The sequence below is a fragment of the Benincasa hispida genome, chromosome 8 (assembly GCF_027475165.1).
Source record: "Benincasa hispida cultivar pf3 chromosome 8, pf3_genome.v1.1, whole genome shotgun sequence".
Taxonomy (NCBI): Eukaryota; Viridiplantae; Streptophyta; class Magnoliopsida; order Cucurbitales; family Cucurbitaceae; genus Benincasa; species Benincasa hispida.
The window spans coordinates 60,806,860-60,834,171 of NC_143485.1; the positions used below are offsets into that span (position 1 = coordinate 60,806,860).

The window sequence follows — 27,312 nt, forward strand, 5'->3', positions numbered from 1 at the left end:
TGTAATTTTTGTCATGGAAATTAGATTCAAATCTTAAATCAAATCTGGAAAGAAAAAAACCACATTGAAATTAGAGTTTAAACTATGGTTTATTTTCCTTTTTTATTAACCTTTTCTAAAGATTAACTAATAAATATTTTACCATGTGCCTTGCACGTAGTCTAAAAGGTAGAAAGACAACTTATCCAGAGTCATTTCACAAGTTAGATGTTAATAAAAATCACTAATTGACCAGTACTTTTCCTTTTACAGCCATCTCCTTGTGGTCTATATAACCCACCATAGATAATTCACATATAGGCTAGTTTCTTGATTTTCTTTTCATCAAATAGCTAGATATAAATTAAATTTTAAATTTAGTATGGAACTAACTTATTAAATAAATTATTATGAAAAAATATTAATTCAACTTAGAACAACTAATTAATTCAAAACACTAATGAAGTATTTCCTCCTAAATCAAGAAAAAAAAGTAGAAGAATTTTGGGATACGAAAAATGGTCAACTCCTAATTGAAATTCACTTCTTGTTTGAAATCAAGGGAGCTGTAGTAATACTAAATCAAATTTAATATCATTTCATCCCCACTTTTCCATCGGTATATATTATTGGAATAAATAAGAACAAACTGTAGGAGGTTAGGTCCATATTGATGGGATTATTCGATCTCGATCTCGGTTGGACCATCCTCTTGTACAGATCCTTGAGTATCAATTTCTTCCGTGAGTCCAGCTGATTCCACCGTCTTCTTAACCCATTCCTTTAATGGATCTTCGTTTAAATCAAGCCTTAGAAGTCCAGCAAATAGCCCACCTGCAAAGGCCACTGGCTCCTACAACAGTTCAAATTACTTTACTTTCACATGATATCTTTGATATGAACTACAAAAGACAAGGGCAAATCAAAGTTATTAAAGTGAGTGTTTTCATCTAAAGAATTCATGCTTCCCAGCTAATCAAAGCCTCAACATCTTATTTTATATAGTTCGGAAGGAACCATACCAACAAAGAATCCTAATGCAACGGTAAGAATTTGAACTGAGATTGCTTATTTAGTAATAAATGATGAAAAACCAATAGACACTCAAACATTCAGTCGCAACGAGTGATTGGGACTGCTTCAATTCTATGGAAATGTATTTGGCATAGGAAAGTAACATTTACTTTTGGCTTCAGCAGTCTCCATAGCAGTGAGAATTTTGGAAACAACCAACATTATAGGCTTGTTTGAATTGTTTAAGCACTTAAAAAGTCAATCAAAATACGTCCAGTATCTCAAATGAGCCTTTTGCCAACCGTCAGTTCAGCAATATCACGAGTGTGAAAGCAAATGCAACATGGTGACAATGATGAGTCTTAGAGATGAGATGTTGATAAGGTTTCTAGCAAATTTTAATCTTACAAAACAACAAGGAAAGAATCAGAAGAAGTTATCCAAACTCAAAACAATTTAAATAGTATCCTGACATATCAGCAAGAACCAAATGTGTATAAGCACCAACACTGGATTCTTTCAGCCAGAACAGGACTCATTAATCTTGTGGGCATCCATTGGGGCAGTTTCTACTTAGATTTCATTGATGGGTAGAATTTTAATACCGAGTAGTATAGTGGCACAACCCAAGGGGAAAATCAGAGCAGGGGCCGGTGTACGGTAAAAAGTGTTTAGTTTCAGTCTTTTGTGTAGTATGAATCAAGTAAACTTTATAAGAGGAGGTTTTTTCTCGGAGATAAGTAGCCAGAGTGGCGTATACTTTTTAGCTTCATCTGTGAATGCTCTGTCACACTGAGGTAGCAGGAAACAAAGAAACCAATACAACAACCTGTCTTATTATCTTCATCCTCTAGGATTTTGGTTCTACAGTAAGGTAACCAATATAGATTCATGAATGTGAAAAGCATGGTTTAAAGGATTTGTGAAAGTGATGCCAACTTAATATCCTCTAGATGAGAAAATACTAAATTGCCAAAATTTTCTTTAAAGTGAGCATTACTCCCCGCCCCCTAGGAGTGAGGAGTGTGGTCGAAGTTCTCTTTTGCTTAGAGTTTATAAATTATAAACATCTTTATACAATTTCCTCGATAAACAACCTTCCAGATCATAAAGGCATTTTTTTCTCCTTTGAAGTTAGTTCGAGATTATTGTTTGCAGATTATAAAAGTTGACTCAAGAATACTTATGTTATGCAGTCGTTGTCATCAGAGTCAGAGAGATGGAATGGTTAACTTGAGTGTCTTATACTGTAAAAATCTTCCCCATGGTCCTGCATAGTTCTATTAGTTTCAACATGACATGACATGACTAGAAAAAATTTAGATCCATCCATCCATCTACCCTAACTCGCACTTGTAGGCCATATTTGTAACTCTACTCGAAAAGGCAATTGGTTATCAAAGTAAATCTGTCTTTTAAGTGCTTTGGGAATACAATGGGAAATTAATTGAATCCTCCATATTTTGAACATACTCATTAATCAAGACCTTAATCCAGTAGAAACTAAGCGAATCAACACAACAGCCAAAACCCAGGAAGGTTTTTTGATGTAAGAGGTAATTGAATACCTTAAGAGCTTCTTTGAGAACGGGATCCTCAACTGGATTGAAGAAAAATGCAGAGATGCCATTTGTAGGATTGTTGCAGCGGAGACGAAGAAAGTTACCACGCACAGGTTTGTCGGATGATAAAATGGAATGATGATTCCGTCCCTTTAATTTCCCCATTTCTCCAAACTTTCAATAGAATCAAAGAGGAAAATGGAGAACATCGAAGAAGAGAAATAAGAGGGAAGTTATAGAAAAGAGCGAAAGCAATTAAAGACTGTAGAGATGGGCATACCAGAACGCTCGTAGCCGAAGAGGAGTGAAGAAGAAGAGCGGCCATGGGTAATCTCTGACGATGCCAATGGAGCAGAGCTGCTTCTGATTGACTGGAGACGGAAGAAGACGATGAAGATATTGCGTTCCAGTTGAGACAATGTCTTCAATTCGCTTGTTTTCTTCTTGCAATTGACCAAACATTTCGAGAAACAGGCACATGTCCATCGTCTTTTTAATCTACATTTAACTTGGCTACCATTGGCGTTGGGTTACCTATGTCAAAAACTCATTTAGAACAAATCTTAATTTTTTTTTTTCTTTTTGCATGTATTTAAATCAAATCGGTTAAAATCACTTTTTAAAAAAATAGTGGACTTTAAAAGCATATCCTTCTAATTTTTTTTAGATTTTTTTAAAAATAGATCAATTTTTTAATTAATATTTAGTTTTCAATTTTATAGTTTTGAAAAGAAGGTTTATTTTATATATTTTTCTATTTCCCACTTAATCAAATTTATTTTATATTTTTATGAATTTATTGCATTGTTTTTTAAAAAATATATACTATTTTTATTTTTTCAAATAAAGTTATTTCCTTAATATTTAAAGATTAAAAAGTTGATTGTAAGTCTACTTTAGTTATTATATCTAAAATAAATGAAATGTTTTTGTATTCATTTGCCAAAAATTCTAATGTAACTAATTTTTCTAAAAACACAGCCGTTAACAATTATTTTAAAAGCTACAACAATATCAAACAAAGCCTTAATTTGACACAACAACCCAAAAAGAAGATTGAATGCCACGACATATTTTTGAAATAACATCTACTAAAGTCTATATATTTATATTTATATTGTGGGGAAAAAAAAGCACGTTACATATCATCTCAAAAAAAACATGTCAATTATGTCTATTGACTTATCAATTACCATTATGCTCGAAACTGCTTAATTTTATGATAGCCCTCAACAATACATAAAGATTATAATCAATGCTAAACCATATAAATGGAGTGAATTATATTAGAAATACAATTTTAATGAAGAGATTGAATATTCAAAGAGATGTTTGAAACCACTTTTAAAGAATAATGGTAATTGAATATTCAAAGTGATTAAAGAATATTTTTGAGTGAATTTTTTTTATTAAGTACTTTATCCAAACATGCAGTACATGAATAACAGCTATCAAATGGAGCACAACTAATTTCATTAACCCAACCAGCTGGACTCGACAGTTAATTACAGTCTTCAAAATTTAAAACAAAGTGAGGATCCTGTCAAAACTTCTAAGTTACATATTAATATTACACTCTGAACTATCTTACATGGAAACCTACAAACATTCTTTCATTCGTCCTCATCATCAGAACTAGCATATGCCAAACCTAGTAAACTCTTCACAGGATTTTCAGCTTCCGTCTCGCCTTCAGTTTTGTTTGTTTTCACTGAGGGACTCTCTTTCACCTTTTCATCGTCAATGTCATGCTTGGGATTTGATAAATCTGCTTGATTTGAAACTCTGGGCCTTTTGGGTTTAACTTCCACTACTCTTTTCAATAGATCTTGCTGTCTGCAATCGAGAAAAGCATTGATTTGATTACATATATAAATGAAGTACACAGGCAACCAGGCCGATCCATAAGAAAACATTAAGTGTAATTGGGCTGCAATCATACAGACAGAGACCTGATTCCACTTTTTGGCTTTGGCTCAACACGAAGCGCCAAGGGAACGGATGCAGGTGCAGAATCAGCCAAACTAGCAGCTTTGTATTCATTTGTTAAGGAAATGAGACAACATGAGGGGTTGAGAGATTATTTTACCCAAGAGGAGAAATCTTTTAGAAGGAAAAAGAAAACCACCATAGCTACTTTGAATGCTATCATCACATGAGTATCTTTAAATTGCATGACTACAAGTTTTCATTACGAAAAAGGATATCTTGAATGCTGCAAAGGCTCGTTTCTCAGTGCGTCTAAGGAGGCGCTCTGCATCCTCTTCTGCTTCCATCTGCTCCTTAAGATAGAGCAAATCATCACTGTCCAGGGCTGCAAACTCCAAACTCAAGTCAACATTAAGAATCCAAAACTAATATTAAGAATTGTTAGGGGATGTACACACAAAGACACGTGGAGACAGAGAAAGAAAGGGTTACCGCCTCGTCCATGAAGGTAACCTCCACGTTCTCCTGCAACCTCTTGCATCTGCTTGTATCAGCCACCCGGTAAGAAAAGCCAAGATCCCTGCCAGGGCATGTTATTAGAAAACTTTCCTCAGGATCTCACAAGAGAAACCGAGCAACTTAAGACTGATGGAAAACCATAAAAGTATAACAAGTATTACACACTACAGAAAAGGCATAATGAGAAAATGTGGGAAACCTGCAGATAACCAATGCTAAAGATCAAAGGAAGAAATGAATAAAGTGTGTGTAATGGCCAATGCTCTGATGAAAGCTTGACCACCCTAACCAAGGCAATTTACTTTAACCTACAGGATAAATGCATTGTCTCACAATGCGACACACAATCACGGATGTACCAATGGAAACCCACAACCACTAACACCACAGGTCAAAGGAAGAAATGAATAAAGAGAGCAATAAGAAACAACCTAGTGGATACTTCAAAAGAACGATTTTTTTTTTTAATTTCATTTTTTTATCCGTTATTTCAACAGAACAATATTTACAATACATGAGAACCTAAATCTACAACGTATCAGATATTTTTAATAAACAGTCACTTCAATTAACAGCATATGAAGGCCAATAATTCCTACATGAAATGAGATGTGGTTCAAAACCCAAGGGGGGAAGGAGAAAAGTTTTTCTTGACAAGCACAAAAATGTGCATTTAATCAATGAAAATACTATACATCTCCTGGTGAATATGAAAATGATCAAAAGGGAGGAAGTGGGGGAACAATAACTTGCCATGAATCAAGGCTAGAAAATTAAAACTTAAATCTAGACCGCCAGGATATATTCCCAAACACATATAAGCTTTAGGTCTAAACAGCTTTGGAAAATTAACGAAAATATCAATATTGCAGATACATCTCTGTAATGATCAGGGAACCAATTGGTTGGGAGTTGGGACAGGGACCTACCATTACTAAACCAACCTTTAGGTCACGCTTGAGATAACCAGTATGATCCTTCTGCTCATACTTATAGGAAAATAGATTTGGGAACTGACCTTCTTTGCAAGATGTAATTAGTACAGAAGGATAAACGAGTTCGCTCAAGCACATGGAAATTTAAAGCTTCGTCAAATGATGCGCTGACTCTACCACACAATGTCAACTGTTAAGTGTTAAATGTTCTATCTATGAGAATTTTACCCTTAAAATTCCAGGTTTAAGAAATGCTGGCTACTCAGAGAAACATGAAAGCTCTATCCAAAATGCCTATCCAAATCTGTCTCCGTCTAAGAAAGTCAAGAAGTAGATTATGATAAACAGAATGTGGCAACAAATTTTAAAAACAGTTTCTTAAATCAGTGAATTGTGAGGGAAGGAATAAACAGTATATTGTCACTTACCATTCCCTAAGTTGGTTGGTCTTATCATAAGTCATAGATTATAGAACCCTCTCAGTTTGTATTGATCATATTACTGCTACACTACAAACTTTTCTTCCCCCTTTTACAACTAGAGTGCTCGAGCCTTACTTCACTGTTCATCATGACCCACCCCACTAATCATCGGAGAAGCTTAGCTTTAGCAGATAGCCCACTCAACGCTAGCTCCAAGACAGCATTTAACACTTTCTTGAGTCTTTCTTGAAGACATAAGTTGAAAACTTGAAAGTAGAGCTAGAGAGTGAAACAACATTTAAAACTCATAGTAATCAATGGTCCAAAACATCCAAAGAAGAAGTATGAAACTACGCTATACACCATACTTCCTACCCTGTCTCCCATCTACCGGTATTTGAATGCCAAGCTTTGAAAGGAGGGCAACATTGAGTCAATACGCGTTTCACACATCACAAGTAAATTATTATGGTCCCGTTCGGTAACCATTTGACTTTTTGTTTTTTTAAAATTAAGCCTATAAACATTCTTTCCGGCTCTAAATTTCTTGATTTGATATCCATTTTTTACCAATATTTTCAAAAATCAAACTAAATTTTAAATACTACAAAAAATAGTTTTTAAAAATAAATTTTTGGAATTTGGAATTTGGCTAAAACTTCAACTTAAGAAAGATGCAAACCGTTGTAAGAAACCGAAAAGAAATAGGCTTAATTTGCAGAAAACAAAAAAAAAAACAAAATTGTTATCAAACAAAGCATCCGTTAAAGAGTTTCACTTTTACGAAGAAAAGAGGGATTCATTTGTGCTGTGTCTACTCTGGATCGATTACGATTATGTAGAAGAATGAGGACAGTAATGAAAATCATCAAGCTGATAGTCAATTTCCTCCGTTTTTTTTCTATGTAATCAATGCAATGTCCGAGTACAACTAGTAAGAGTGTTAAGACAACAGACTAACTCTCAAGTTACAGCTTGAGATTGCTCAGCCCAATTCGGAAAAATGTTAACTCAATAAACTGATAAATGATTATACGATAAACAAAGAAAGATAGAGAACCTAAATAAAAGGAAACTTATTGTTCAAGAAAGAGCGCAAATGAGCGTGGTTGAGGCAAAATTGCGCTAACCTTCGCAACCATTCGTTGAAACGTAATATCTTCATCGTCTATCTTATCCTTCCCTTTACCCCACTTCTTGTCTGCAATTATAAACAGCAATGGGAATGGCGGCTCAGAAAAACAAAAATAAGAACAAGGATCAAAGGTCCAGTATAATAATTAAATGTGGGTACCTTTTGGGTCAGAGAGATTGGTGTATTCGCGAACTTCTTTCCCAGCCATTGCTATTAATCTCGATTGCTTCGCTCGAACTAGAAACCCAGAGGAAACCCCTTTGGCAGGCTCCCTCCCTCCTGATTCCTTGTCGCTTAGAAAGATTGATTGACCGGCGAAACCAACAAGCAAGAAAGCAAAAATCACTTGCGATTGCGTTTGCGTTCGTGCGAGGGAAAGCAAACAAGCAATGAATCTTCCAGAAGGGTAATTTGGATTTGGGTTCAACGCCCTGTTCCCCAAAATTATCGGGCTTTTCTGGTAAAGGCCCATAACTCACTACGGATTCAGATTGGATTAACTGAAAATCTGCTGTTTTTAATGGCAAATTGCAATGCACAATACTTTAAGCGTAATTTGTTTTTTAAAAAAAATTACGAATATAGCAAAATCTAATTTGGTCCTACCAGCGAGAGACCATATTAGACTTTGTGAGTTGAATCTAACTTTTCTTATATTTGCAAATTCTTTTGCATTGTGTTATATCTATCGATACTTTTGATATGGTTGTTATATTTGCATATGTTTTTTTTAAGATTCAACTCTCCATTCTCTCACTTGTCATTTAATTTAATAAAAAATTCGATTGACCTATTTTACGATGATCATTCAAATTTAGTCATCTACCATCGCTCTAATGTTTTCTTAGTGTAATTCAAATCCATGATAAAAAAAAAATATCAATTTATTTATGGATCATGGTGTCTAACAAATCACTTATCATGTTTATTTCTCTAAATATTATTGATCAACTATTCGATTCGAATTTGTGCATTAATCTGCCTGGATGTATATTTGAACTCTTTTAATTAAATGACTAAAAGATTTTACAAAAGGTTTTGGGCTCCAAAGTTGGAATAGTTGATGATATTGTTTAATGGATAACTATATTGGATTGTTGATGTGAGTTAGGGTGTAAATAATATCTCACAATCAATTGAGAGAAGGGGTTTGAAACCCAAACTTATGGGACAAGAAATTGTAGGGCGGGTTTGTTTTACAAGTTTTTTTTTTTTTAAAATATTGTAATTAAAGTGTGGGGTGAGGAAATCAAACCTCAAACCACGAGATTGATAGTATGAACAATATGTCAAATGAGCTACGCTCTTGTTGGCATTTGTTTGTTTTACAAGTTTCCCCATAAAATTTCAAGTTATTTAATACCTTTGTTTGTTTCACACAAATTTAGTTTTTAAAATCTAAGATATTATACCTGAAGCTCCATAATCTATTTAATATGGGTTTTTTTTAATACCCTGCAAAAATATGATATTTTTATGTCAAGAATATGACCAATAAAATATATCTTGATTAATTAATAATTAATATTAATTACTCATTATCAATAATTTTAATTAATTATTAAATAAAAATTAATTTGACTTAATAAATTTATCTTTACGATTAATAGTTTATGGAATCTTAACTATTTAATATAAGTTATTATTATGATTATCAATATTCTAATTAATTTATAATAATTTAATTATTTTTAGTAATTAATTTAAATTAATTAATTGTGTTTAATAAAGATTTAATATAAAATTATTTTTTATTTTTATTTTTATTGATTAAATAATGCTAAATTTATTTGATGATTATAATAATTGATCTTGGATTTAATTAAGTAATTATTTAATTTTGGTTTCTATATACAAAATCGATAAATTGTACACACATATTTAACATCCAAACATTAATATCTTGCATATCCAAACACGGACATTAATTATGTCAGACATTTAAAATTTAGACATTCAGATCTTAGATATTTAATATCTATATCTCTAAAATGTTAAATTGTCCTCAATACGAGGAATAAAACAAATTCTTATTATAACAACGTTGTTTGAGTTATTTTTGTTGTACAATGAAGTGTTTTCTAAATAAGGGCTCATTTGTGAATTATTGAATGCAATGACAATTCATTGTTTATGGAATTTAAGGGTGAAAGAAATAAAGCGTCAAATATTTAAGAATTATAGAGTTTATAGAGCTTGAATTGTTCAATAAAATCCTTCCTTCACTCAAAGTAGTCTAATATGGGAGCATAGATTATTCAAGAGAGAGACACTAGAAAATTGGTAACAAATATTGTGTAACCACTTATGTACATTTACTAGTATTAAGCCACCTTATAAATATGGTACAAACATTTTTTTATGTACAACTAAACTAGAATGACTTACTCACATGACTACCTTTTAAATAATTAACATCATTTCTATGTTAATCTAGAACTAGCTTAATGTCTAAAGTCTTCAATAGAGTAAAGAAATGCATCCACTTATATAAATTAGTCTTTTTCAAGTTTAAGTTAAAAATTGACATGTAAAAATAGAAAGGATTAATTATTTTGAATGAATAATATTTGGAAGTTTTGTCTTAAGCTTTTTTTTCCCCTTAAAAGCACTATAAATTTGTAAAATTAAAGTTTTTGGCAAATATGATCCCTCTAATTATTTGTTCGATGTAATGTTCCTTGATTTTACCCATTTTATCGTCATTGTTGAGAATTCACAATTCATCATCTTTAGTAAAATCAAGGTCATTCATGAATTGTTTTACTATTTGTATATTTGTATGTACATATATATAAACATATAAAATAATAAATGATCTTTTAAAGAAAAAAAGATATAGATGATCACCAATATGGATATAAAGTACTTTTTTCTTTTAAAGTATAACTATAAAGTAAATTAATAGCTTATCTGTTTACTATTTGTTCAAAGGTAGTAAATACAGAAGTTTTTTACATACACCAAAATGCATAGTTTAACGGGGATTGATGTTGTAGGTTTAAATCCATATCTCACATTATTGTATTAAAAAATTTTTTATACACTTAAGTAATGTAGATACAAAATAGGACATATTTAAATAATCAACAATATACCATAATCATCATATATTAATCTCAATATTAGCTAAATATTTTTAAATATACCAAAATGTTATTGTCTATCAGTGTTTTATCACTTATCACTATTTGTCTGATAGATAGTGACATTTTATTATAAAAATATTATATTTATAAATAAACTAATTCATTTTCCTGTATTTAAAAATAACTTATTGATTTAAATAGATTATAATACGTTTTAAATTAAAATTTTTAATTTGGTTGTGTATTATTTAAAAAAAAGTTTAAAAAATACATACATACATACATACATATATATATATATATATATATATATATCCTTTAATTAAAAATGTATTGGCTCTAAAACCTAGGAGGATATGAACATAATATACATAAGAAAATTGGAATGGTCAATTCTTGAATATTTTAATAAGCCAAGTGGAAGATGACACAAGTTGCCCTTCAAATAAAATAATAAATAGGTATTCTAAAATAGATCTCAACATGCTGGTCACACACCTAAAACTGTGGGTTTCTTTTTTTCCTTTTTTCTTATTTACTGCAGAGTTGTAGTCAAGTAGATTGTTAATATTTTTTTATCCAATAATCATGAATAAATGAAAAAGGTAAGTCTAAAATATTGTGCAAATGGAAGAGAAAATGGCCCAAAACCCAAAAGAGATTTGTAATATTAAAACATAAACCCCACCACTTTCTCATGATAAATTGGCTTTTAACTATACATTATAAAAATGGATATATTTATTTTTAAATTAGGATGAAATTTTAGTGGTGAAAGAATAGGACAACAAAGTAATATTATCTTTTCATGTATAGGAAAATATAAAACTACACATCAATCAAAATTTAAGATTTCGTTGGATAATCATTTTTATCTTTAGTTTTGTTTTTATTTTTAAAAATTAAATCTATAAACACTACTTTTACCTCTAATTTTCTTTCTTTGTCATTTACTTTTTACTAATAGTTTAAAAAACGAAGTAAAATTTTGGGAACTAAATAAGTAACTTTAAAAATTTTGTTTTTGTCTTTTGGATTTGGCTAAAAGATTCATCATTGTACTTCAAAAATGTAAATCACGGTAAGAAACGTAGATGAAATAAGGTAAATTTTCAAAAACAAAATGGTTACCAAATGGGGCTTAAGATATTTTCGTCTCTGTTTTATTTTGTTTTCGTGTATTTTTTTTCTTTAAAATTTAAAACTAATTTATTTTGTTTTGTTTATTTCGAAAACTAACTCTTTGAATGCGAATCTTTATTCACACTTTTACTTATACAACGCCATGATTATAAATGGTACTATGATATCATCACGTGCGCTATACATTCTTCATTTTAGGTTTTCATTATAAAAATATTAATATATTATTCAAATTTTAATAATATTGTTTAAATCTTCAATAATTAACTTCTTTTAAAAAAAACATAATGACATCATTTAAAATATGAGAAATTTAATATGTAAAATTCAGTTAATTAAAAGTCATATATCTATTTTAAATGTCAAATATTATTAAAATTTTACTCCACGTCACTGCAATCATAGATGTAGAAAGAATGCATCGCATTAATACTAACTATTTGAGCAATATTTATAATGTTATTACTAATACTAAAATGGAGAATATATTTTATTCATTTTTTTACAAATTATTAAAAAAATGTATAATGAATCAGTGTGATATGTATATATACCAGGGGTTGGATGGTAAATTTGTTTTTAAATAGTTTGTTGTTGTTCATGAGAAATTTCTTAAATATTATCCAATATTCAATGTTTACAAAAAGTAATACAAGAGTGTATATATGCAAGAGAAGAATACAAAAAAAAGAAAGTATAAACTAGAAATGTATAAATTAACCTAACAAATGAAGATTCTAATTACAACATATATGGTAACATTTCCATCCTCAGATTTCATGAGTGACAACTAATTGTGAGACGTTAATCATAATATGAATGACGATAAAGTGTGATATATTCATGATATAAAAGATAGATCAATTGTAACTCATCATTATAGAATCAACTAATCAGTGTCTTCTTTTTGCGGTATATTTGTCTGATGTTCTTTGAACTTGGAAACAAAACAATACCAAAAAATATCAAAACCTAACTAAGATTTTGTGGGTTGGCTTAGCTGCATATGAATGGTAAGCTAAAAAAGAAAAATTATGTACTAAGATATTTTCTCATGAAAATAATAAGAATATTTAGATTGTTGTGAATTTTAGGAGCACAACGGTACACAACGAGAATATGGATATAAGAAAATATAATATAATATTAATATATAATAAAATAAATATAATATAATATATAAATATATAAAATAAATAAATAACAAAAAGTAAATAAAATAACAAAGAATGGTTTTCTCCACTTTCTCCAATCTTTTTGGATTGATCACCAATATGTGCGTCTTTCAAAATCCACCAAATGCCACCAATTTGGTAAGTAGGAGGTGAATTATATGGACATAATAGTGTGTAATCTTGAGACACATGAAGAACACATGAGACAATGGATAAATGACACATGGCCAATGAACACTAATAATAGGTATCTACATTATATCTAATTTAACATATTTATAATACTTCCCCTTAGATGCTCATTATATATGAAATATGTCTCGTTAAAACCGTATACTATAAGAAATTTTGCTTTTTTTGATAGCAAAAAGCGTCAGAAAAAGTTAAAAATTTGTCGGAAAATGCTTTCCCGATGCCAATTTTACTGTTGCCATGGTCATTGGGAAAACCTTCTCCCGATGCAAATAAGTTTCGTCGTCGGGAATAGTAGATCTCCCAACAAGAGAAGTGGGACAGATTTCTCCCGACGCTTAGAGAGTATCATCGGAAAAAGGCACTTCTCCCGACACCAGAAATTGGTTTTTTGGCATCGGGAGAAGTGCCTTCTACCGATGACACTCTCTAAGCATCGGGAGAAATCCAAATTTGTGTGAGAGTGACTTCTCTCGATGCCAAATTCACGATTTTAGTGTTAGGAAAAGTTTCCTTTCCCAATGTCAACCTATTTTAGCATCGGGAAAGGCTACTTTTCCTGACGACATATTAGAATAGCATCAGGAATAGGTAAAAAAAATCAAAATAATGTTTATTTTTCCCTACGCTTTTAAAGTTGGCGTCAAAAATGGTTTTTTTTTTTTTTATTTATTTTCTAGCCTACTAAAATATCAAATCTATTTGAATCTTACAAATTTAGTCAAATAAACTAAATCAAACAACTAATACATTTAATTAATTTTCTTAAACATTACATAATATCCACAAAACAACTAAAAATAAGATCATCTTAAACATTACATTATATCCACTAAACATGCTAAAAAAACATTATTTTTTTTTTATTAATCTTAGGAGGAAAAAGTTTCTTAAGTAGAAGAAATACCCAATTACAAATAAGGAAAGAAAAAAATACAGCAAATATAATACAATAAGTACAATAAAAAATTTCACGATAAAGGAAATAATCAACACTCCCCCTCAAACTGGTTTGAAGATATCATTCATAGCCAGCTTGTCAATCAACTTGTTGAATTGCCACTTTGGAAGACCTTTGGTTAATATATCTGCAATTTGCTCTGCGATCGGGAGAAAGGAAATGCATATTATTCCTGCATTAATCTTGTCCTTTATGAAGTGTTTATCAACTTCAATATGTTTAGTCCTATCATGAAGGACTGGATTGTGGGCAATGAAAATTGCTGACTTGTTATCACAATAGATGCGTATGGGCATTGTCTGAGAGAAATTCAATTCTTTCAATAGTCTTCTTATTCATATGCCCTCACAAATACCATGAACTAATGCCTTAAATTCTATTTCAACACTACTTCTTGCAACCACACTTTGTTTTTTACTTCGCCAAGTAACCAGATTTCCTCCAATAAAAGAGCAATACCCCGAAGTAGATCTTCTATCAGTCGTGCTTCCTGCCCAATCAGCATCAGTGTAAACCTCAATGTTTAGGTGGTCATGTTTCGTGAATAATATACCTTTTACTAGAGTACCTTTCAAATATCTCAAAATTCTATAAACTGCTTCAAAGTGAACTGACCCGGGAACATGCATGAACTGACTTACTACACTAACTGTGAAAGTAATGTCAGGACGTGTGTGAGAGAGGTATATGAGTCTCCCTACAAGCCTCTAGTACTTTTCCTTTTCTTTTACTTCTTTTTCAGTTACAGCAATCAATTTTAAAATTTGCTCAATAGGAGTTTCTACTATTTTACAACCATGTAAACCTGTCTCTTCAGTAGGTCAAGAATATACTTCCTCTAGTTGACAAGAATGCCATTTTTAGATCTGGAAACTCCATTCCTAGGAAATACTTTAAGGTTTCCAAGTCCTTGATTTGAAAATCATTAGCAAGGTTTTTCTTCAAGATATTCAGTCCTGTCTCATCATTACCTATAAGAATGATATCATCAACATACACTATCAAAATGATCAACTTACCACTTCCAGTATGTTTATAGAACATAGTATGATCAGCTTGACTTTGACTGAATCTATAGCTTGCGACTGCCTTTCCAAATTGTTCAAACCATGCTCTAGGATATTATTTACGCCCATAAAATGATTTCTTTAACTTGCACACTTTGTTAATCCCGAGATCTACCTCAAAACTAGGTGGCAAGTCCATAAAAACCTCTTCTTCAAGATCCCCATTGAGAAAGGCATTCTTCACATCAAGTTGATAAAGAGGTCAATCAAAATTAGCTGCCACAAATGACAAGATTCTAATAGAATTAATTTTAGCTACTGGAGCAAATGTTTCTTAATAATCAATGTCATAGGTCTGAGTGAACCCCTTGGCAACCAATCTAGCCTTGTACCTTTCAATACTACCATCAGCTCTACATTTTACAGTGAACCCCATTTGCATCATACCGTCTTCTTATCTTTTGGTAGTTCGACTATGTCCCAAGTGCAATTTTTTTTCCAGTGCATTGAACTCTTCTATCACTACTAATTTCTAATTCAAATAATTTAGGGCTTCCTGTATATTCCTTGAAACAAATAGGTTGGTTATTTTTTATGTGAAAGCTTTATGACAGTCGAACAATTTATGATAAGAAAGATAGTTTTCAATGGGATATTTGGTGCATTTACAAGTACCTTTCCTATGAACAATTGGAATATCAAGATCAGAGACATCAGGTAAAGGATTAGAAGGAGATGAAGAACTAGGAGAAATAGGAGTAGAGTGTCTAATCTTCAGGACCATTCATCGGAGTATTTGATTGGTCCTGTGATAAGTCAATGATCTGATCTCAGACTCTTTAAGTCAAGTTTCTTCTAGTATAAACCTGAAGTTTAGGATTTCGTAGAGTCATTTTGTAGTGTTTCTCCCCCTGAAGAAGAACTCTTCATACTTGGTATCGAAGGACTAGAGCTCATAATTGTAGGACCACTTATGTTTGGGACAGATAAAGTATCCCAAAAATTATCTTCAAGGTAAGATATCTCCCCCTGAAGAAAATTTGGGCCAAAAAAAGGTTGGTTTTCCAAAAAATACACATTCATACTCTCAAAATACTTGTGGGTCAAAGGATCAAAACATTTGTAAGCTTTCTTATGCGAAACATACCCTACAAAAATGCATTTAGTGGCTTGAGGATCAAGCTTAGTTTGAGAAAGAGGAGAAGTATGAATATAAGCAGTACACCCAAACAATTTAATTGGTAAATCAGAAGACAACCGGTTATTAGGAAAAAACTCATTGAAGTGATTAAGAGGAGTTTTAAAATTCAAAACCTTAGACGGCATTTGATTGATCAGATATGCAGCTGTAAGAACGACATCACCCCACAAATATTTTGGAACATTCATAGAGAACATAAGGGCACGAGCAACTTCAAGTAAGTGTCTATTTTTCCGCTCAGCAATGCCCATCTATAAAGGTAACAAACCAATGCTTACCACTATGAGTTAAGACTTTAGACGGACCCCAAACATCAATATGAATTAAGGAAAAAGATGATGAAGCCTTGTACGGTTTAGACAAATAAGTGGATCGATGATGTTTGGCAAAAATGTAACTTTCACATTGAAAAACCAAACAATCAAATCCTTTAAATAAATTGGGAAACAGATACTTTAAATAAAAGAAATTTGGATGCTCTAATCTACAATGTCAAAGCATGATAGTTTCTTTAACAGAAGGAGAACAAACACTACTCAAGCCTTGAACTTTTTTATGACTAGCAGAAACTTCATCAAAGTAATAGAGACCACCAATCATCCTAGCACGTTCAATCCCCCCCCCCCCCCTCGCGGTTCCTGATCCTGAAATATACAACGAGTTTCACAAAAGATAACACGACAGTTAGCATCCTTGGAGAGTTTACTAACAGACAATAAGTTACAAGCTAATTTTAGAACATGAAGAATAGAACGTAATATAAGTTTTGTAGTCAAATAAATGAATAGTCCCTTTTCCTGCAATAGAGGTGAAGCTGCCATCAGCAATGCGAATTTTTTCATTGCAATACACAAGAGAATATGGTTCAAATAAACAAGAGGAACTGGTCATATAATCAGAAGCTCCAGAGTCTATAATCCATGGAGATGAATTAAGGCAAGAGAGAGCTTGAGGACAAGTACCTGATTGTGCCAAGGAAACACTAGGATTACCAGATGATGAATTGGTTTGTAGCAGCTTCAGAATTTGATCAATTTGCTCTATATTAAATGAGCTGGATTCAACAACATTAGCATTAGAGGCAGATACAGAACGTTCGAGGATACAGAATGTTCGAAAAATCGCGACTTTCAGGTGGATGTCCACTGGTGGAGCTTCAGGTGGCCAACGGCAGTGGTGAACAAACAGAAGGCAACAACAGAGCTTGACATCCGTTGTTACCGGTAGTGGCGACGGAGACCGACGGCGGAGCTTCGGTGGGATGCGATAGAAGGCTGAGTTTTTTTTTCTAGGGTTTCAAAAGGAGAAAAAAAATAGGGTGTTTTTTTTTGGGGTTTTTAGGGTTTAAAAAATTTTGTTTCTCTGATACCATGCTAAAAAAATTATTTGTTTTCTCTTATTAATCTTAGGAGGAAAGGGTTTCTTAATAGAAGAAATACCCAATTATAAATAAAGAAATAATTAAATAATTAAAAATAAGGAAAGGATAAAATACAGTAAATATAATACAACAAGTACAATATAAAATTTCACAATAAAGAAAATAATCAACAAAACATAAATATCGAAATACCATTACATAATGTCAATAACATACACTCCGAAGTACTTACAACATACAAATCTACAACCTAACTTTTATCATCCAGAGATACATCTTGAACACAAATCTCAAGATACCTACAAAATTATCCATTCATTGCAGCCAATTACCTTTCTACCCTACATGATCAAATTTGAATATTTAGAAGAGTTCACGTGTTTTGTTTTTCTTTTTTATATAACTCAGTAATTTGTCATTTTCTTTTTACTAATTGATTCTTAGTGAATGAAGGTTTTCTGACTTTAATTAATATCTTTTATAAGATGGACAGACTCTTCTAGTATCTGGATGTTCATCAGGTGTTATAAGCATATGGAATCTTGAGAAGAGAAGACTTCAATCGGTCATTAAAGAAGCTCATGATAGCTCTATAGTTTCACTTCACTTTTTTGGTAATGAACCAGTACTAATGAGTTCATGTCACTAAATAATTAACTTTAGCAACATTCATATAAAACATAAACAAAACTATTCATTTAGCTATATATCAATCTCAAACTCAATATACCAATCTTAAACTTCATCTCACACTTAATACATTTATCTGTATATCAACCTAAAAACATTTAGAAATTCAAATAAACTTTAATCTCAAACTCAATATATCATATACCAATCTCAAAATATGTTGAGATTCAACTCAAACTTAAAGTAATGTGTATATTTATGTCATTACCATAACTATAGGATATCAATATATTAGTTTACTGCCAAAGTTGAAGAGTTCATACCTACTTTCATGTACCTACTTGTGATTTCATGAGTTCTAAGACCATGGTTTCGAGTCATCTATCTCAGCTTTGTCTTTTTACTTCTATTTTGTCCACTCTGGCTTTTAAGGATTTTATCTCAACTCATTGCTTCTCTATAATATTATTAGACAAATGAATAATGTTAAAGAAATGTGTTATTCACAAGTCTTTTTTTTCTCTACCATTGAATTGTTTGACAGAGAAAATGTGCTTCTATGTATTTTTAGGATTTATGACAAGAGGTAGCGAACTTCTACTTATTCAAATTTAGTATTCAATAATTCCAAATATACATATAATTCAATAATAAATTAACCCCATATTATTTCAATACTATTCAAATATCCCCCCACCTCCCCTATATTAATCTTAAGCATATGAATATAATAACTGGTCTAAAATTTATCTAACACTTCACCTTGAAATTAAGAGTATTAGAACAAAAATAAAGAAAATAATTAAAATGTAAAACTAATATCAAGTTGATTTTTTACTCACCTACAACCTACAAACAAATAACATAATTAACTAAAACATGACAACAATCCAACTATCTCAAACCAAATCATTCATCTCAACACCTACTTATGCTAAAAAAAAATTATATTGTGTTTTTGCTATTAGATCTTTTGTATTAGAATATATCAATTCAAAACAAAAAAATAAAAGACTGAAAAATTGTAAATCACTAAAATTAGTAAACAAATCACTTCAAATTCCCAATAATAATATTCAATCTCATTTAAATCATTTCAAATTTCTAAAATAAACAAACTAAATAACTAAACATAAGTAAAACTCTAAAAGAGAAATTTAAAAACAAAATATTAAAATTCAAATCTATAGAAAAACAAACAAAAAAAAAAATATGTACCTCTACGATAGACTACAAATCAAATAGAGCAAATGATGGTAAAAGAAAAAGAGGGAAAGTAAATGGGGGACGGGGTGCCGAGGGTTATGGAGTTGGGAAGTGGGGCTAGGGGTTGAGGAGAAAGGGAGAGAGGGGGATTTAAGGAGGGAAGGGAATATGTGAAGGGGGGAGGGGCATTCAGGGAAGGGAGGGGGTTGGGGAGGGAAAGCAAAAGGGGGAGGAGAAGGTTTGGGGAGGGACAGCAGAAGGGGGAGGTGGGGGTTCGAGGGAGGGAATAGAAGGGGGATGAGGGGAAATTCAGGGGGAAAAGAAGTTTTAAAAAAAATCAACTTAATTTCTCCCAACGATATGTTAAAAATCATCGAGAGAAGCCTCCTTTCCCGACACTTTCTAACCTACCATCAAGATAGGTCACTAAAAAACTTTTTCCTACCAATTTTTTTCCGACACCTAACCAAATGACGTCGGAAAAACCATATTCTCAAACGATATTTAAATTTTTGTCAGGAAAGATGTTTTTTTCTGATGCCTAAAAAAGCGTTCGAAAATGTACTTATTTCACCATGATTTTTTAGGCATCGAGAGAAAATTTTTGTGAAAGACAAATTTTCTTGTAGTGTTACTAGGAAAAAACCCACTAGGAAAAGAATCTTAGTGAAAGAAAAAGAGTACATATTTCATATAATCTAATACGCTTTAAAAAGTATATTTACTCCCTCTCATGGAAACATCACTTGAGATCTCTGAGTTGCCGCAGTTCGTTGTTGTGCACCAGTTTTTCAAAGCTTGCGATAAGTAATGCCTTTATAAATAAGTTTGTCAAGTTATCTTTCGAACAAATTTATTGTACACTGATGTCACCATTTTTTTTAAGATCATGAATGTAGAAAAGCTTCGGTGAAATATATTTTGTTCTATCTCCTTTTATATATCCTCCCTTGATTTGGAATATGCATGCTGTGTTGTCTTCGTGTAATATCATTGGAAGATTTTTACTAGAAGACAAACTACATGTTCCATGAATGTGTTGAGTGATGGATCTTAGCCGTACACATTCTCGACTAGCCTCATGAATTTCAAAAATTTCAACATGATTGGAGAAAGTTGTTGTTATGGTTTGTTTCACCGATCGTCATGATATAGCAGTTCCTCCACATGTGAATAGATAACCTGTTTGAGATCTAGCTTTGTGTGGATCAGATAAATATTCAGAATCTGTATAACCAACTAGATCAAAATTTGTTTTATTTGAAGAAAACAAACCCATGTCGATTATTCCTTGGAAATAATGAAGTATATGCTTAATTTCGTACCAATATCTTTTTGTTGAAGAAGAACAATATCTTGTTAATAAATTTACTGAAAATTCAATATATGGTCTTGTATTATTAGCAAGATACTAAGTGCACCAATTGCACTAAGATATGGTACTTCAAAACCAAAAAGTTCTTCATTATCATCTCGAGGTCGAAATATATCTTTCTTCACATCTAGTGAACGAACTTCCATTAGAATGGTCAATGGATGTGCTTTGTCCATTAAAATCTTTTTGAAACTTTTCCTGTATAAGTTGACTGATGAACAAATATCCCATTTACTAAATGCTCAATTTGCAAGCCAAGATAAAATTTTGTTTTTCCGAGATCTTTCATCTCAAATTCTTTCTTAAGATATTCTATTACCTTTGAAAGTTCTTCAGGAGTCCCAACTATATTTAAGTCATCAACATATACAGTTATAATAGCAATTCCTGACTGTGATTTCTTTATAAAAACACATAGATATATTGGATTGTTTTGATATCCTTCTTTCAACGAGTATCCACTCAGCCAATTGTACCACATTCGTTCTGATTGTTTCAATCCATATAACGATCTCTATAACTTTATTTAATAAAATTCTCGAGAATTTGATTTATATAAATATCATTATCAAGAGATCCATATAAATATGGTGTAACTACATTCATAAGATGCATATTTAGAGTTTCATACACAGTCAAACCAATTAAATATCATAGTGTAATTGCATCCACTACTATAGAATACATCTCCTCATAATCAATAGCAGGTCTTCGTGAAAAAACCTTGTACAACTAGTCTTGCTTTATATCTTATGACCTCATTATTTTCATTTCTTTTCCTCATAAATACCCATTTGTATCCCACAGATTTAACACCTTCTGGTGTTTGGACTATTGGTCCAAAAACCTGACGTTTTGAAAGTGAGTTTAATTCAACCTCGATTGCTTCTTTCTACTGAAGCCAATATTTTCTTTGTCGACATTCTTCAACAAATTTTAGTTCAAAATCCTCATTTTCAGATATAATATCAAGAGAAACATTATACGCAAAAATGTTGTCGATAACTACATGAGTTCGATTCCATCTTTTTCCTGTCATGCCATAGTTTGTTGAAATCTCATTATTATCTTTATGTATTCCACCTTCCTTATTAGTCATGTCATGAATTTCTTCAGGGGTATTTACATCATCAACCAAGTCTTCTTGACTATTAGTTTTTTTTTCGATGATTTTTATCTTTGGAACCCACTAGTCTACCACGTTTATGGCGTGTTCCAAACTCATTAGTGACAACTTGCTGTGTTGGGATATCAATTTTCGATGGAAGATTTGCAGTCAGTATATTTGACTTAGTTACTTTCTTTGCATCTATAAATACAACTGGTAACTGATTTGCTATATTTTAAAATAAATTATCTTCTAAACTTCAAGTTCACATTGTTCTGTATGGGGACCAAAATGAGACAACAACGATGCATTTCATGTAGTTTCTTTTTCCAACTTCTTAATTCTAATGTTGGAAAATTTATCTCATTAAAATGACAATCAGCAAATCGTGCAGTAAATACATCACTTGTCAGGGGTTTAAGATATTTGAGAATTGATGAGGAATCATATCCGATATATGTTTCTAACCTCTTTTGAGGACCCATCTTAGTGTTGGAGTTGATGTCCTAAAGTCTCGTGTCCTGTAGTTTGTAAACAGTTGTTGTATAATATATGATATTTATTTCACATCTTGTATTTTTCTTAGTTGCTTGTTTTATTTGCTTTACCACAAACCAATAAATATAAAATCCCTGGTTATCTGTATGTGACTCAAGCATGTATGTGGTAATATACAAGTGGATCATGTCTTGAGTGATAACCAAAATGGTTTGTAGTATATGGATATAGGAGGGAAACCTTATCCTGGTAACGCTACGGATGTGGCCGGCTTTGTGGAATGGTCACAAGTGTTTTGACTTGTCATAGATGATCTGATACTGATCTTTCGTGTTGGGGACATGCGGGCGGGGACATCCTATACAAAGAGTTTGTATAAGACCTGATCACGAAACATTAACGTCTCGTTATATAACACTATTCATGACAGAGACTTCACTTCACTAAGATGACCATAAGTAACATGACCTCAATCCTGAGTGAGTTGGGAACTCCTGCCATTAAGGGCGGTCCTTTGATTTGTATGGGTGCGAATGGCTAGATAGCCGATTTAAACCTACCACTTTGGGGATTCGTCTGATTTGGGAACTAGGAATTCAGCTACACAAGATGGAATTCACTCCTTCCCCAAGGCAAGGATAAGTAGATAGATAGCTCCCTTAAGGGCTGATTCCGGGGCTTGAACGATGTGGTGCCACACACCTTCTCTTGGCCCGAGAGATGTTCACACATAGTTAGACTATGTTGTATTGTTCATTAGAGGAATCAGTGGTACTTAAGAAGTGAGATGTAACTACAGGGGCAAAATGATAATTTGGCCCAACTATACTTACAAGCATTTGTGAAGGGTCATCGTACTCATGATTGGTTATATCCGATGGACACAAAAATATATTTGTGGTAAGAAGAGTTCAGTTGTTGGTCTTTAGTGGAATGCCTGACATTTAACGGATGGTAGATCTCGTGGCTAAAGAGTTTAGTCAGCTATTCATGGACCTTTAGAGCTTCGAGTTACAGGTGCATTAGGTCCCCTGGGTAGCTTGGATAAAGTAAAAAACTAGTGTTTGGGTTGATTTGAAATGTACAAATTGACAAGAGAAAGTTCGATTATATATGATATAATTGGATTGGTTAATTATATATGATATAATTGGTTAAATGTATGAGATATATTATTTTGGAGGAAATGAGATACAAATATGATTTATATCAAGTGGAGGAGAAAATGCTATAGTAGATATGTGATATCAAACTATAGGATAAAAATATAATATGATTATATTTATTATTAATTAATTGGTTAATTATATGATAATTAAGCCAATTTTTCACGTTCGGGCGTGGGTTAGTGGGGCAGCGTCGGTTATTGTAACCGATGAATTAAAATGAAAATGGTTTTCATTTTGAATCGCCCTTCCAAAAAGAAAAAGAGATCACGCTGGTGAAAAGTAAATGATTGCTTAAGTATTTTGCGAGCCTATACGATAGTCGCTCTTCATCTAAACGATCGTCCACCTCGTGCCTAAATGATCGCACACTAGTTCCTATACGATTGGATATCTTCCCTAAACGATCGTATAATGTCCCGAGTTTGCTAAACGATCATATACCATTTCCTAAACGATCGTTCAGTAAAACCTACACGATCGTGTATCTTCTCCTAAACGATAAGCATTTTGCTATACGATAGTGCCTTTTTCTCTCCTACTTGCTTATCGCCTACACGATCCTGCTTCCTCCTTCCTCTACCAAATTCACCAAAAACCACGCTTTGAGTTCTCACTCCGAGAATACCCGGAGCTCTTTTCTGGTGGTATCATCCCCACGCCGTTCGTGTTCGTGCTGTTGTAGTTGACAATTCTACTGGGCCTGGTAGATCGCATGGAGGTTTCCGCTGCGTTGAGTTTCGAAGTTTGAAGACTATCTTCAAGTGGTATGGCACTCTCTCCCTCGTGCCGTTAATTAAGATTTGTTTGCATAACTGTGCGTTTGAATGTATATTGTTGTATTTCGGTCACTGTGAAATTGGAGCGATCCGAACGTGCTCATGGAACTCTTCAGTAAGAGATCCTTCACTTAGTACGTTGTGGTAGAGCAATTGAAACATATACTACACATCCAAAAATTCTCAGATGGGAAATATTTGGCTTATAACCATAAACTAATTGTAATGGCGAGTACTTACAATAAGATACTGGCTTAATGCGGATAAGTGTCGCTGCATGCAAAATAGCATGTCCACATACAAATGAAGGAAGTTTAACTCTCATAATCTATGGTCTAGAAATTAACTGTTAAGTTTTATGAATAATTCTACTAAACCATTTTGTGTATGAACATCATGAAGGAAATCAATCACGAGGATTTTCATGAGCAGCGGAAGGGATCGTTTCAAATTCCATTCAAATGAACACAAATAATTACAGTCTTAAAACGAAAACTAATAGGTCATGCATATACAGAAATTACAGCATGCTAAACGATGATACAAGGGATAGAGGATGCATACTTTTGAAGAATTGAATCCCTCAATCATTCCAAAGTGTCTAAGAAACAGCACACAAACACAACAACCAGAACAACACGAACACAATCACAATGAACAGATCCTTGAACCCAATCGAGTCCCACTCGATTCATTTTCTTGAACAGGTTTCTGTTCGATATGCTTGCCTCTACGATGACTCCGAGGTTCCTTTGAATTTGCCACAGCCCCGCTATTATCACAATAGAGTGTGATCTAAAAAGACATATTTGGAACAACTTCCAAATCTGTAAGGAACTTCCTAAGCCAAACAGTCTCTTTAGCAGCTTTACAAGCGACTACGTGTTCGGCTTCCATAGTGGAGTCTGTGATGCATCCTTACTTGATGCTTCGCCAAACTACAACCCCTCCATTCAAAGTGAACATTGACCCTGATGTCGCTTTCTGAGAATCTCTATCAGTCTAAAAATTAGAGTCTATGTATCCTGTAAGGATCAAATCCTTATCTTCATACATAAGCATATAGTCCTTCGTTCTTCGAAGATACTTGAGAATCTTTTTTATCGTCTTCCAGTGATCTAATCCTGGACTGAACTGATAACAACTGAAAATCCCTATTGCATAGTTGATGTCAGGTCTAGTACATAACAATGCATACATTAAGCTTCCAACAGTCGAAGTATAGGGAATTTGTCTCATCTCCTTAACCTCTTGAGGTGTCTTAGGATATTGATCCTTAGACAAAACAATTCCATTTCTGAAGGGTAATAAACCCTTCTTGAAATTTTGCATCTTGTACCTGATCAACATTTGGTCAATGTGCGATGCCTGAGACAAGGCCAACCTCTTGTTCTTAAGATCACGAATGATCTGGATCCCTAGAATATACTATGCCTCTCCCAAATCTTTCATTTAGAATTGGGTGGCTAGCCACTTCTTACTGTCAGTCAGAAAACCTACATCATTCCCAATGAGTAGGATATCATCCACATACAGTACCAAAAAAGCTACTGAGCTATTAATGATTTTCTTATAAACACAAGGCTCATCAACATTCTGATCAAAGCCAAACGATTTGATCGCACTGTCAAATCTAATGTTCCATGATCTAGATGCTTGTTTCAGCCCATAAATGGACCTATTAAGCTTGTAAACTCTTTGCTCTTGATCTGGAACTATGAACCCCCCTGGTTGAGCCATGTAGATGGTCTCCTCAAGATTACCATTCAGAAAGGCAGTCTTTACGTCCATTTTCCATATCTCATAATTATAAAATGTGGCTATGGATAAGAGAATCATGATAAACTTTAACATGACAACAGGTGAAAGTTTTCTCATAGTCCACTCTCTCGACTTGTGTATAACCCTTTGCCACGAGTTTAACCTTAAAGTCTGCACCTTTCCATCTGCACCTCATTTTCGCTTGTAGATCCACTTACACTTTATAGGTTTTACCCTATCAGGCTGATCCACAAGTTTCCAGACATTATTGAAGTACAAGACTCCATTTCCTGGTTCATGGCTTTAATCCACTCATCTTTATCAACATCCTCCATTGCTTGCTTATAAGACAATGGATCCTCGACCCCATCATCAGACATGATGTTTTGGGCTTCAGTCAAACCGATGTAGCGATCCGATGGGTTCATAACCTTCCCACTACGTCGAGGCAGTCTCAACTCTTAAGATAGTTGACTAAATGAACCGACATCAACAACTCTTGTTGATCTATTAGTCTGTTCAACAACTCTTGTTAAACTCTCAGTAGTCTCCACTAGAAATCTCATGAAAAACAAGCTTGCTTCGAGGTTTATGATCCCTGATGTGGTCTTCTTCCAAGAAGATAGTGTTTATCGACACAAACACTTTATACTTACTCGGATCATAGAAGTATCCACTCCTCGTTTCCTTGGGATAGTCTACAAAGAGGCAAACTTTCAAACGTGACTCCAACTTCTTTAGGTTAGTCACAAGCATGTGGGCTGGACATCCCCAAATCCTGAAGTGGCATAAACTACCTTTGGCCTCTCCACAGCTCAAAAGGTATTTCAGAAACACTTTTCGAGGGAACATTATTTAAAATTTAACATGCAGTCTCCACTGCAAATCCCCAAAACGAGTCTGAAAGATTAGCATAACTCATCATAAACTGAACCATGTCCAACAGGGTTCTGTTTCTCTTTTTTGATACACCATTCTGCTGAGGCGTACCTAGGGCCGAGAGTTGGGACGTTATTCCATATTCTATCATATAGTTCTGGAATTCGAGGTCCATATACTTTCCACCATGATCAAATCGTAGTGTTTTTATCTTCTTACGTAACAAGTTTTCAACTTCATCCTTATACTCCTTGAACTTGTCAAGG

The 27,312-nt window shown here is 32.9% G+C and overlaps 2 protein-coding genes across 2 annotated transcripts; both read right to left on the reverse strand.

Annotated features, from left to right (window-relative positions):
• Window positions 1–489: 489 nt before the first annotated feature.
• Window positions 490–3,070, reverse strand: LOC120082633 (UPF0426 protein At1g28150, chloroplastic). Its single transcript, XM_039037884.2, has 3 exons — window positions 2,836–3,070; window positions 2,562–2,729; window positions 490–832 (listed from the first exon to the last, which is right to left on the reverse strand). Exons 1-3 carry the CDS (start codon window positions 2,878–2,880, stop codon window positions 659–661), a joined length of 387 nt encoding a protein of 128 aa, XP_038893812.1. The 5' UTR covers window positions 2,881–3,070; the 3' UTR covers window positions 490–658.
• A 941-nt stretch (window positions 3,071–4,011) lies between these two features.
• On the reverse strand, window positions 4,012–7,915 carry LOC120083727 (ankyrin repeat protein). Its single transcript, XM_090315995.1, has 6 exons — window positions 7,655–7,915; window positions 7,491–7,561; window positions 4,977–5,025; window positions 4,762–4,869; window positions 4,508–4,589; window positions 4,012–4,391 (listed from the first exon to the last, which is right to left on the reverse strand). The coding sequence occupies exons 1-6, from the start codon at window positions 7,701–7,703 to the stop codon at window positions 4,169–4,171; spliced, it is 582 nt and encodes a 193-aa protein (XP_090172121.1). The 5' UTR covers window positions 7,704–7,915; the 3' UTR covers window positions 4,012–4,168.
• Window positions 7,916–27,312: the final 19,397 nt, after the last annotated feature.

Coding starts and splice junctions, on each gene's coding strand:
- LOC120082633 (XM_039037884.2), bottom strand. CDS start 2,880: ATGGCCGCTCTTCTTCTTCACTCCTCTTCGGCTACGAGCGTTCTG. Junction 2,730..2,835: donor CTTCGGCTACGAGCGTTCTG/GTATGCCCATCT, acceptor TTCTATTGAAAG/TTTGGAGAAATGGGGAAATT. Junction 833..2,561: donor TTCTCAAAGAAGCTCTTAAG/GTATTCAATTAC, acceptor GAACTGTTGTAG/GAGCCAGTGGCCTTTGCAGG.
- LOC120083727 (XM_090315995.1), bottom strand. CDS start 7,703: ATGGCTGGGAAAGAAGTTCGCGAATACACCAATCTCTCTGACCCAAAA. Junction 7,562..7,654: donor CAATCTCTCTGACCCAAAAG/GTACCCACATTT, acceptor TTATAATTGCAG/ACAAGAAGTGGGGTAAAGGG. Junction 5,026..7,490: donor TTCAACGAATGGTTGCGAAG/GTTAGCGCAATT, acceptor TGATACAAGCAG/ATGCAAGAGGTTGCAGGAGA.